Source organism: Ctenopharyngodon idella, chromosome 7 (genome assembly GCF_019924925.1).
Source record: "Ctenopharyngodon idella isolate HZGC_01 chromosome 7, HZGC01, whole genome shotgun sequence".
Classification (NCBI taxonomy): domain Eukaryota; kingdom Metazoa; phylum Chordata; class Actinopteri; order Cypriniformes; family Xenocyprididae; genus Ctenopharyngodon; species Ctenopharyngodon idella.
In genome coordinates, this window is record NC_067226.1 from 20,102,806 (window position 1) to 20,116,308 (window position 13,503).

General features: G+C 33.7%; 1 protein-coding gene across 1 annotated transcript in view; it reads right to left on the reverse strand.

The window, feature by feature from the left end:
* col4a5 (collagen, type IV, alpha 5 (Alport syndrome)) overlaps positions 1–13,503 on the reverse strand; it is a 54,902-nt gene that overhangs the window by 26,710 nt on the left and 14,689 nt on the right. The window contains exons 2-5 of the mRNA XM_051898935.1: positions 3,775–3,834; positions 2,237–2,326; positions 2,059–2,103; positions 1,931–1,975 (exon numbers count right to left, since the gene is read on the reverse strand). Of these exons, the coding sequence (XP_051754895.1) occupies positions 1,931–1,975; positions 2,059–2,103; positions 2,237–2,326; positions 3,775–3,834 (240 nt within the window). The remainder of the gene's footprint in view (positions 1–1,930; positions 1,976–2,058; positions 2,104–2,236; positions 2,327–3,774; positions 3,835–13,503) is intronic.

Genomic DNA, 13,503 nt, shown 5'->3' on the forward strand with positions numbered 1-13,503 from the left:
CTTACTGCATGTCTAGAGCGCCTTACATGATTTCAGAGACAGTGTTCAAAAAATACAGCCTGTTTACGACACTACGGTTCAAAAGTTTGAAGACAGTAAGATTTTTTTTAATTAATACTTTTACTCAACAAGGATAGGCTACATTAAATTGATCAAAGTGACAGTAAAGATAGTTACACCGCTACAAAAGATTTTTTATATCAAATAAATGCTGTTCTTTTGAAAGTTTTGAGCATATTCATCAAAGAATCCTGAAAAAAATTAATTATGGTTTCCACAAAAATATTAAAGGGTTAGTTCATCCAAAAATGAATATTCTGTCATTAATTACTCACCCTCATGTCGTTCCAAACCTGTAAGACTTTCATTAATCTTTGGAACACAAATCTATTTTTAATAAAATCTGAGAGCTTTCTGTCCCTCCATTGACAGTCCAAGCAACTACCACTTTGACGATTCAAAAAGTTATCTAAAACTAACCCATGTGAATTGAGCATGAACTGTTTTATATGATGAACAGATTGAATTTAGGCTTTAATTCACATAAAAACATTAATCGACGCACACATCAGTTATGATAAACAGAAGCTCAAGCATGTTTGCTTGACGTGCGAGAACCAATGAGGTTCATTCTCGTGTGTTGCGCAGCACGTTTGAGCTTCCACAAGAACCAGTGAGGTTTGTTCTTGTGCAAGCAGGTTTGGTTGAGCTCCTGTTTATGTTCAGCATCAAAGTTTATATGTGAATAAAAGCCTAAATTCAATTTGTTCATCATATAAAGTGATCAAGTCTCTTCAGAAAATTTGGACTAAACCACTTAATTCATATGGATTAATTTTACGATCTCTTTATGAACTTTTTGGAGCATCAACTTAGACTGTCAGTGGAGGGACAGAAATCTGTCAGATTTCATTAAAAATATCTTCATTTGTGTTCCGAAGATGAATGAAAGTCTTACAGGTTTGGAATGACACGTGGGTGAGTAATAAATAATTAGTTTTTGGGTGAACTATCCCTTTAAGGAGCTGTTTTCATCATTGATAATAATAAGAAATGTTTCTAGAGAACCAAATCAGCATATTAGATTAATTTCTGGAGGATCATGTGATCACAATTATTTTTAAATTTCACAATATTACTGATTTTACTGTATTTTAATAAAAAAAAATGAAGCCTTGGTGTGCATAAAAGACCTGTTTCGAAAACAAAAAATCTTACAGACTCCAGACTGACCACAACCTGAATGAGACTGTATGTCTAGGGCTGTAACTAACAAAGTGTGTTGCTGCTGGACAAACTGTTTTGCCAAATGTAAATACACAACACATAAAATGTTATGTGTATGACCTTCTTTAAAGCATTTAAAATAAACTGCTGACTTGTTGAAAAATGTGGGTGTTTTTTTTTTTTTCACAGAGCAATAGCTTTGTGGCCTCATTTTTCTGCAAATTATGTCATTAATGGAGACATAATTATATATATATAAAAAAACAAACAACAACAAAAAAAAAAAACGCATATCACAGAATATCTTGTGTGTGATACACCAAATAATTTGTGTGATACACCAAAAAATGTTTTAATTATGTTGTGGTTATGATAGTAAAGCTGCATTCGTTGTCAAAATAGTAATATTAGTAGTATTATACAAGGTGTATTTGGAATAATAATTACTCTAGCAAGCATTAGATTTGGTGAAAATAACACTAACAACTTTAAATAAAAAAAGTCAGCCACGTCAGGCTAATCAACAGTTCCAAGCTTGACATAATATTGAAATATTTAAAGTTTATCATAACACACACACACACTTTCAAAAACTCATTGAATCTAGACGAATCACAATAATGACCTATTTTGGATTGAAAACAGTGAATTTTGCCGAAAGTTTGCACCCCTGATTTAAGAAACCCCTGATTGATTCACTTACTGGGATTCCTGGTGTTCCTGGGAAGCCTGGCAATCCAGGAGGTCCCTGCAAAAACACAGAAACTGTCAGCATTTCTTGATAACTGTGGATCCATTATAAGCCAGAGGTTGTTACTGAGAAACTCTCACTCTTATTCCTTTGGGCCCCATCGGCCCTAGAGGTCCATCATCACCCTATTAAAGAAAGAAAGTCCAGTCTTAATAGAAGCAATAGTATAGATGATCAGTAACAGATTCTGGTTGAGCAGTAATTATTATGCATATGAATGTATGAATATCATAATGGACTGGTGGGCTGACCACTGACCTTCTCTCCTCGAGGTCCAATCGGCCCCTCTGGTCCAGGGAAACCTGGAACACCTGGCTGGCCTGTTAAACCTGGAAGCCCTCGATCACCCTGTCATTAGAGTTAGTAAAATATTTAAAGAACAACATAAAAGAGACCCAAGGAGAGACAGAGCCATTAAGGATGTGCAGAGAAGTTCACATCACATAGAAAAAAATGTTAAATGAGATCCAATCAGACTAGTATTCTAAGGGTATGTTTACACAACAACGATGTACTAAAAAAGGAAAAGTTTTTCCTTCGCATTTTTCACATACAGACGACAATGCTGTCAAAACGATCCCTGTTCACATGGATACACGAAAAATACTAAAATCGCTGATTATGCATGCCAGACTAGTAGTTGGCAATATTACTTTGTAAAGAAACACTACGTGCCTATAGACTGAACACATAATATGCATGACCGTTTTCACAAATTTGTGTTTTTGTAGTCTACACAAAGACGATAATGGTATCGTTTTCGAAAACTTGCATTTTGAAATCCGTTTTCAAAAGTTTGCATTTTCAGGCCCCCAAAATGCTGTTGTCATCTAAATGAAGGGTCAAAACGCATAAAAAGTTTTCAATTTTTAGTTGAAAACGGTGTCGTGTAAAGACCACTAACATCTAATCATAAAGTGATACATTACCCAGTGCAGCACTTCTGGAGGCACAGATTAAAATGAAAAGAGTCAATGTTGAGTTCATGTTCACTTCATTTTGACAAATGAATATAGTAGAGCTGCACGATTCTGGATAAATTGAGAATCACGATTTTTTGTTTTAAAACAGAGATCATGATTCTCTCTCAACAGAAATGTAATATTTATAACACAAATAACGATACTGTGTGATTGAATAGACTGTGAAGCTGTTTCATGACAACTGCTCTCTCTGGCTCAGCGGCAACGTGAACACAAATTTGAATGTTCAGGTATGGTTTAGTCAAAGGTTTAATAGACAGGCGAATCATTGTCATTCAGGAATAAGATTGTGTGTGTTTGAATCGAGATTGCGATTTTTTAGCAATTAATTGTGCAGCTCTAGAATATGGCACAGTTGTGAGATGTGACAGTTACAGTGGAACCATCATGATTAGAGTTAAAAAAGATAAAATACACAGCCAATGAAACCGAAGAATGTTACTTTCATATTAGACATCACAATAGACATTTATCACTCAGTTTAGTGTTATCAACTGACAACATATGAATTAATAATAACTATACATTTGTATAAACATAGGCTACACATGGATGTAATATATACATATGTACATTAAAGTATGGTCATTTATATTATATTTATTACATATTCTCTAATATGCATGACTCAAATTTGTCTGAATGTGATGATGTTGTACGGTGTTCCAAATGAACGCATTTTGTCAAGTGAAGCGAATTTCAAAAGATATCCCGTCCTCAGGGACTATAGGCAGCAATGATCACTGCATAGAGACCATGTCGAATGGAACGCAGCTCACATATGTCACTGTTTGTTTGTGGGTAAACACTCACCTTCTCTCCTTTCACCCCACTGCAGTCACACTTCGATCCAGTCCCACAACCATGACATGCCTGAAGACACAAAACAATTATTCATAACCACACAGAACTAATTTTGGAGACATACACTACCAGTCAAAAGTTTGTAATAATTATGATTTACTGTTTTTAAAAGAAGTCTCTTATGCTCATCAAGGCCGCATTTACTTGATGAAAAATACAGTGAAAACAGTGATAATGTGAAATATTATTACAATTTAAAAGAGCTGTTTTATATTTTAATATATTTTAAAATGTAATGTATTCCTGTGATAGCAAAGCTGAATTTTTTTTATCAGCCATTACCCCAGTCTCACATGATCCTTCAGAAATCATTCTTTTTTATTATTATCAGTGTTAAAAGTTATTTAATTTCAAATATTTTTTTTGGAAACCACGATATGCTACCATTCAGTAGCTTGGGGGTAAATAAGAAATGAATAATTTTATTCAGCAAGGATGAATTAAATTGATCAAAAGTGACGGTAAAGACATTTATAATGTTTCTATTGAACTTTCTTTTTTAATTAGAAAATCCTGAAAAAACAATGTATCACGCTTTCAACAAAATACTAAGCAGCAAACCATTAATAATAATAAGAACATTATTAATAATTTGATCAAATAAATGCAGCCTTGGGAACATAAGTGACTTCTTTCAAAAACATTGAAAAAATCTTAAATATTCTTAACTTTTTACCCGTAGTGCATGCACACATAAAATTGTCATTAGCTATAAAATTGCCTTCAGTGTCATAAATTAATTCTATGTTCAAGAACATCTTCATAATCTATTTAAATGACGTTTCACAACTCATAACCATCAGATGATCAGTGAAGTCATCAACCCTGATCAGTCCTTATGAATGATATGTTTACAAATAATGAGGCTTCCACAAATGTTATCAAGCAGATGTAAACCACAATACCAAGTGACTACAGCCTTCTACACAGGAACACACAATTTCACTGAAAATAGAATATGTGTGAATAAATCTGCAAAAAGCACATTTTATTTTCTATTATACTGACAGGGTTAAAAAAGAGGCAGTAGTGTTAACTGGAATTTGCATGACGTACTGCCACCTAGTGGTGTGGACACAGCATCACATGTTTTTATTATGCTACTGATACAACTAGAGAACAAGATTTTAAACAATGATCAAATGTTCATTTATGTAGTTTTTTTTTTTTTTAATGTTGGGAAAATATCAGAGTGCAGAAGATTTATGACAAAATGGAAACTATGGACAATGAACGCAAAATATGTCTACAAGTTTACGAGTGATATCGAATAAATAATAATTAAAGCACAGCTATTTTTTTCTTTTTATTGATTGTACATTCCCAATATATTGTATTTGCTTTGTATGCTATAACAGGCCAATGGGTATTTTTCATACAAACACTAGATGGCGCTATTTGCTTTCTCACCACACAGTAACATTAAATTTCTAGATTTTAAATGTGCTGATAAATGTGACTCAGATGTTTAATTTTACATCACAAAATATTAAATCATGCATTTTATATATGGTGTGTGGTTGATAATCACAGAGAGAATAACTGCCTCAAAACCTGGTGCATATTAAACTGACTTGCTGTCTACTGCCTACCACAGACACAATCCATAGACACACAAATAAACAGAAGAAATCAAAACACTCAATATGGCAGCTACAGGATTCTTTAGGGTCTTTCTCAAGTACTTGCATGCTTAAAACTGTTGCTCATGCAGGGACATCGCCAAGATGGCTGATGAGACTTGCTTTGAAAGGGCCTTGACTCTAATAAGCACGATACGCAGATATTGTTATTAAGTATTTCTAATTGGGTAGAATTACTTCCTATTGATACTATTTTTCAGAACTGAATTAAAATATATTTATAATGAACATTTTCACAAAAACTTTTTCACTGAACTTCACATTGCATCATATTATTACATTTCCTTATTCAAGAATAAAACATGCTACAGTATAGTTTAGTAAATGAAAGTAGACAGCTTAGAAAGTAGTATTCATAATTAATAAGTAATTACATTTAGTACACTACTATTCAAATTATTTTTTAAGAAATTAATACATTTATTCAGCAAGGATGCTTTCAATTGATCAAAAGTGAGAGTAATGGGGATTTCGGTAACACTTTAGAACAAGGTTTCATTAGTTAGCATTAGTTAACTACTTTAGTTAACTAAGAATAAACAATACTTCAATACTTATACACTAAACTAATATATTATTAAAATCAAAAGTTGTATTTGTTAACATAAATAGTTAATGCACTGTGAACTAATATGAATAAACAATGAACGACTGTATTTTTATTAACTAACATTAACAAAGATGAATTGCTCATTGTTAGTTCATGTTAGTTAATATATTAACTAAAATGAGACCTTACTGGAAAGTGTTACCAAGATTTCTATTTTAAATAAATGCTGCTCTTTTCTATTTCTTTTTCTAACTTTCTATTCATTAAAAAAATCTTGGGGAAAAAATGTATCACAGTTTCCACAAACTGTTTTCAACATTGATAATAATAAGAAATGTTTCTTGAGCAGCAAATCAGCATATTAGAATGATTTCTGAAGGATCATGTGACACTGAAGACTGCAGTAATGATGCTGAAAATTCAGGAATAAACTGCTTTTTAAAATATATTAAACTAAGTGTATATAATATAATATTACTATTATATAATAACTATTAATATTAATAGAAAATTGTAGTAATATTTAACAGTACTGTTTTAGTGCATTTTTGGTCAAATAAATGCAGCATAAAAAGAGGCTTCTTTAAAAAAAAAAAAAAAACCTTAAAACTTCTGGACAGTACTAGAGTACAATTTGAGAGAGACTTCACGTCTTGTGTGCTCCTGCTTCCCAAGGCAGGCATCTCATTAGGTTTTGAGACACAAACAATGTTTTACATCATATGTTGAAAATGATTATTATTGCAAATGAGATCACTGCTTTGAGAAGTACAACTATCTGTTTATTTTTCTTTCTTTTTGTGAGATTGTGTGGGTCTTGTGGAAGAGGACTCTTGAATATGAGAGCAGTGATTTATGAAAATGTCCTAAGCAACTTTGCATTGTGAACTACTCTAGCAACAGCCACATAGAAAATGTCTTCTACATGTTTGAGTGAACAGATTGTATGAAAGAGAAGTCAAACAAACAGACTCATAGCTTGTCAGGGTCAAAACAGACAAGCTGGGGGAGTTTCCTGGCTCGTCATTTTGCTTAGGTCAGCAATGTCATATACGGTTAACCTTTTAACTACATCACGACAGCTGACATCACAATGTATCGATCTGACTGACAGATGTCAGTAAGAGGAACAGAGTTTCCTTTAACATCTCTAAACAACACATGCATAAATATTATCAGGAACAAGCACCCAGCTGAATATACTTTGAATTCTGAGAGACCTCAATATTTAAGTTCAAGGCATCTTTGAATAGATATGATAGAAACGCAATATAGATCAATGTCAAACCAGAACCAAAAACACATCCAATGAAAATTTAACAGGAGCTTATTAATTCTTTTGGCAGAACATCTCAAGACCGGTAGAAAAAGCAGACAGAGACAGATTCAAACAAGCACACCTGCTTGACTCAGCAGCCATTCTGCTATCGAAAAAGATGAGCAAAAAGAGCCCTGGGAATTAAAGGAGATGTTCTGTGAGCACTGAATGTTTAATGCACTTCATACTTAAGCGCAGCTGACGCATATTATACAGAACTTTTATTATCAACATCAAGACTTTCGGTAAATGGATGTGTATAGGAATGTATGATGAAAAGTGTATATAAAATGTGGTTTAAAATAGTTTTAGATGTAACATGTCACATCAAAGGACATGTCAATTTTAGTATTCAATGTCAAATACTCTTAAATGTGTGAACTACCAAATACGTCCTCAAAATGATCATTCAAAAACGAATGTATTGATGGATGCATCAGCATGCCATAACCTGAGGGACAGCTGATTTTACTGTTTCATATAAAGCTAATTTATTATAATTATATCAACCTCCCCTAACAGAAAGCAAAAAAAGAGAAGCATTTTAGAATAAAAAATTTATTTAAATAAATAAATAATATTTAATTATTTCTTAAGAGAGGTTTTGTTATATTTTGTTATCCGCTGGTGAGACATTTGTCCCCGAACTATATACTACTGAGAGAAAAAAAACTCAGATGATCGAATAATTCTGACTGCTGTGCACAAAACAACACAATTTAGTTCTAAAGTTTGGGGTCAGAAAAAATGTATCTACATTATTGAGAAAATCTCTTATGCTCACCATAATCTGCATTTATTTGATCAAAACTATTTTACATTTCAATATATTTTCTAATGTAATTTATTCCAGTGATGGCAAAGCTGAATTTTACTCCAGTCTTCAGTGTCACATGATCCTTCAGAAATCATTTGAATATGATGATTTGGTGCTCAAGAAACATTAATTATTATTACATTATAATAATTATTACATTACCACATAATGTGCTACTTAGTATTTTTGTGGAAGCTGTTAAACATTTTTACAGGATTTATGATGAATAGAAAGCTTAAAAAGAACAACATTTATTTGAAATAGATAATTGTTTAACCCTGTAAAAGTCTTTGCTGTCAATTTAACATCCTTGCAAAATAAAAGTATACATCTCTTTAAAATAAATGTTCTTGACCACAAAGTGGTAATGTATAATTTAATTATTTAAATATAGACTTATCACACATTATTTTACATATATAATTTGCCTTTGAAACACTTTTGATTAATTTAATGCATCCTTGCTGAAAAAAAGTATTAATTTATTATTATTTTTTTAATCTTGCTGACCACAAACTTTTGAATGGTAGTGTATCATACATTAGCCAACAATATTAGCTAGTAACTGGAAAAGTTGAGAAAATCTATTTTTTGATAATAGATATCCATGTAGGTGTTGACAAATTATTTACACTCTAGAGAGCAGAGTTTAGACCTACAGTATAGTGAAAGTGAGTAGAAAGATCAGAGTCTGTGGATATATGGGGAGATGAACAGGGCCACCTAGTGGAGAATATTAACCAGTGCAACGATTCATCCATAGAGGCAAAATGCAAATTCCAGTCTAGGGCTCGGTGGATTAACTTACCCCTAGTGAAAGATAGCCTGAGGGCAAATGAATGCTGGGAGCCGACAGAGCTAAGTGGCAGCAGACCACAAATAATCTGTCTGAATGGCCCAATCCAACACACACACACACACACACACACACTTTCATAAGCACGCACAAACTCACAGTGGAATGTTTGGGCTGATTATGCTTATTTAACCTTCCTACTCTCCTCGCATGTGAATTACACATCATTCCCTCATGCACTGGGTGTCTCTGCTGGCCTCTTGTGGGGAAAAAAAAAAATGTAACATGGAATTTTATGACTATTGCCACTAGATGGCCTTAAAGCTCTATATGTATATGGCCATCTAATAATTTATGTTGTGTGTGAGTGTGTGTGTACATGTGTGTGAGTGTGTTCTGCATTGGGGATGTTCTATGGTCTCATCCCTTCATTTGTGTGTGTTCTGTTCTTGTGTACAAAAACTCCAGTACATTTTATAATTTCAAGTGTGACAAAACTGACAAGATCTTGTACCATTCCGATGAACACTCATTTTTTAAAAATTAAAAGAAAATTATTTTTTTTGGTCAAAATGACCCAAGGAGAGGGTGAAGGTTCAGAACTATTTAAAATTGGCAAGTATATTTATGAAAAATCAGATCAATTGTCAATGTTTTCAGCAGGAGAGCACAATTGGGTATGTAGATTATCAACTTGGGAATAGTAGCATAAAGTATTAATGATGGGAAAAAGAGGTGAAGTATAAAGGGAAAAGTGATTAGCTAACTTTCTTTCTCTGTCCCATTGTACCACCATTTCACTCTTACAGCCACACACACACACACTAGTTCTCTTTAAACATAAAGATTGTATGTTGAAACTAAACAGGGTAGTGTGCAATTGTATGCATTTTAGGTGCTGTGACATTTTGACACACCTTTTAGCGTTCAATTCATTGAAATGGTCCTTCAGTGTGACAAATCCATTTTGCTCACAGTTCACACACTGTTTAACAGAAACACGCCGAAACACAATTTTTTCCCCCTCCAGGCAACATTCAAGCAACAACAGTAAGAATAACACATTTCACTGCATTCCTTTTCAGTCACTGCTGGAGTTTCATGATTTCAAGGTCCATAAGAATCTCTTCTTAAACATGTTTTAGGGTACCGCTCTTTCAAATCTAATGGACCAGAAAGCACCTCTCTCTAATGTCCTGCATTGGTTCTTCCCTGGAATTCTTTTATTCCTATTCCTGCGGAGTTAAGAAAAGAATGACCTTCAACCTCTACCAATCAACCAGTTGATGCCGAGTGGATTGTGTGGGGGCAGGTGAGGGAAAAACGTGGAAGGGGGTCAAATGTTTATCAAGGTATAATCTTAGAAAATAATCTTATTGCCAAACTCAGAAAATGACAACAAACTCAATTAGTCTCTTTCTCAATGAGGAGCTTGACTTTAGCTTTAATTTTAGAAGACTTTTGGATGCAAGCACATGCAAAAGCCCCTAGCGGTGATCTGAACAATACAAAAAAGCCTGTTCCCAGGACTGCAAGGAAAACCGACAAGTTACAGATATACCAATCGTTTTGACCGGTATATTTTTTTTATTGGTTATTTAATATACACTACTGTTTAAAAGTTTTTCTTTTAAAAGAAATGAATACTTTTATTCAACAAGGACGCATTAAATTCATCATTTCGTTCATCAAAGAATCCTGAAAAAATGCATCAATTTCCACAAAAATATAAAGCGGCAGAACTTTTTAATAAACAACATTAACAGTAATAATAAATGTGTCTTAATCAGCATATTAGAACTATTTCTGAAGGATCGTGTAACACTGAAGACTGGAGTAATGATGCTGAAAAGTCAGCTTTGCCATCACATGAATAAATTACATTTTAAAATTCTGTATATTCAAATAGATTATTTCAAATTGTAATTACATTTCACAATATTACTGTTTTAATGTATTTTTCATAAAATAAATGCAGCCTTGGTGAGCAAGAGACTTTTTTCAAAAACAGTAAAAAAAATCATACTGACCCCAAACTTTTGAAGGGCAGTGAACCGATAAATAGCATCCCACAATGCCATGACACCACAGGTCATTCAATGGGAAATTACAGTATTGTGCTAACACAGGCATAAATAATAATGAATAAACAATGTTATTAGTATTAATTAAACTGCTGTAGTATTATTGTTGTTTAATTATTTAATTAGGGTTAGGGTTAGTTAGTAGAAAAATAATTAAGAAATGTTCTGCATATCAGTTATCAAACAATTAATAGGTATTAGTATCTGCCATAAAAAATACACTACTGGTGGGTCAGGCACAAGCAAGTTATCTCATCAAGGGACAAAACAATATCTTAACATTGCACGCAAACGGCAGCAGTATGATTACGTTTCTGAATCAGATCGGCCATAGGATTCCTCACAACAGAGTGTCTGAATGTTGAAATCAGGTCAGTGATGCATGGCTGTTGCATTGTACATCCCTTCTGTGGTGGGCTAGATTCAAAACAGTACACGCATAAGTGCTCCTGATAAGGAGGATAAAGACATCTCTCACACACTGACAGCGAGACCGTGGGACCTTAAGTATAGCTTTGGAATGTTCTCAGACAGCAGGGGAGGCTCTTGAGTCAAGGTCAATACTCCAACACCAAATTTGGAATGTATCAACCAAAATTCATTTACTCACCCTCAAGTTGTTCCAAACCTGTATGAGTTTCTTTCTTCTGCTGAACACAAAAGAAGTTATTTTGAACAATGCGAGTAACCAAAAGGTCCTATGGTCCCCAATGACTTCCATAGTATTTTCCCCACGCACTATGGAAGTCAGTGGTGCCCATTAACTGTTTGGTTACCCACATTCATCAAAATAACTTCTTTTGTGTTCAGCAGAAGAAAAAAAACTCGAACAGGTTTGGAAAAACTTGAGGTTGAGTAAATGATGACAGAATTTTCATTTTTGGGTTAACTATCCCAGTGCTTCCCACACATAGACTTTACTTGGGCGGGCCGCCCAGGTATATTAACGACCACCCAAGTATATTTGGAGACACATTTATGCTTTTATTATTTTTATCCTCGTATACTTTTGTATCCGCCCGAGATAATGAAACCATCCCCGATCGATTAACTAGTGGAAAATCTCCCCTCGCCCTACGCGTTTCGTACCTGCTCATTACGTGTGCGTCAGAACTGTTTACTCCCAGTGACATTCCCACGGGCGCTGCAGAGATGCGGTGGGTATTTCACAAAGAGTGCTGCATGTTGCAAAGTCACAAGGCGGCGCAGTTGCGCGTTCTACAGGCTCGCGCAACAGCGCTAATGAACTCAAGTTGATGAATTATGACAATGTCAACTTTATGGCCTTTATATAATATGTTTTAGACGATTGTAAGAATGTGAATGATCAGCCCGCAATTGTGTAGACATTTCAAAATAAGAGTCCCGGTATATTTGGGGCTTGTTTATAATTAAAAGTCACAAGCTAAGTTTTTTTTTCTTCTTCTTCTGGGCATTATTTGTATTTTGGTTACACAATAAATTGTATTTAATTTGATTTCCATTTAATTCATAGTAAATTATTGTAGTCTCCCCCACAGGAATAAAATACTAAGAACATTATTTGATACATATTCATTATATAAATTTTATTATTAAAATCTGTGTCCCATTCACTGAGAGAGACACTTTATGACATAGCAAGGAGAACATATGAAAAGGAGAACCATTTAAATGCTGTAATTTTGCATAATTTACAATGCATAATAATACATAATATAACATAATAATACATAAAATTAATTTCAATAAATAAAAATACTGTTAAAAATCACAAATTATTTGTTTGTCACATGCAGTAGATCATTTCTGTGCCGTGGGTAATAAGAGGATTTTTCACCCGGCTACCACCGCAAGTATATTTCAAACCTGTGGGAAGCACTGTATCCCTTTAAAGGGTTAGTTCACCCAAAAATGAAAATTCTGTCATTAATTACTCACCCTCATGTCGTTCCACACCCGTAAGACCTTCGTTTGTCTTCGGAACACAAATTAAGATATTTTTGATAAAATCTGATGGCTCAGTAAGGCCTGCATCACCAGCAATAACACTCCCTTTTTCAATGCCCATAAAGCTACTAAAAACATATTTAATGCGAGTGACTACAGTGGTTCAACTTTAATATTATAAAGCGACTAGAATACTTTTTGTGCACCAAAAATAACAAAATAATGACTTTATTCCACAATATCTGGTGATGGGCGATTTCAAAACACTGCTTCATGAAGCTTCGAAGCTTTACGAATCATTTGTTTCGAATCAGTGGAACAAATGATTCGTTAAGCTTCGAAGCTTCATGATGCAGTGTTTTGAAATTGCCCATCACTAGATATTGTTGAATAAAGTTGCTATTTTGTTATTTTTTATTTTCATTTTTGTGTGAACTATCCCTTTAACAATTTCTGACTTTCTATGAATTGCTGGACATCTGTGTCCATATCACTCACCTAACTGATAAAATCAAATTCTCAAAATACACACATTTCCCAA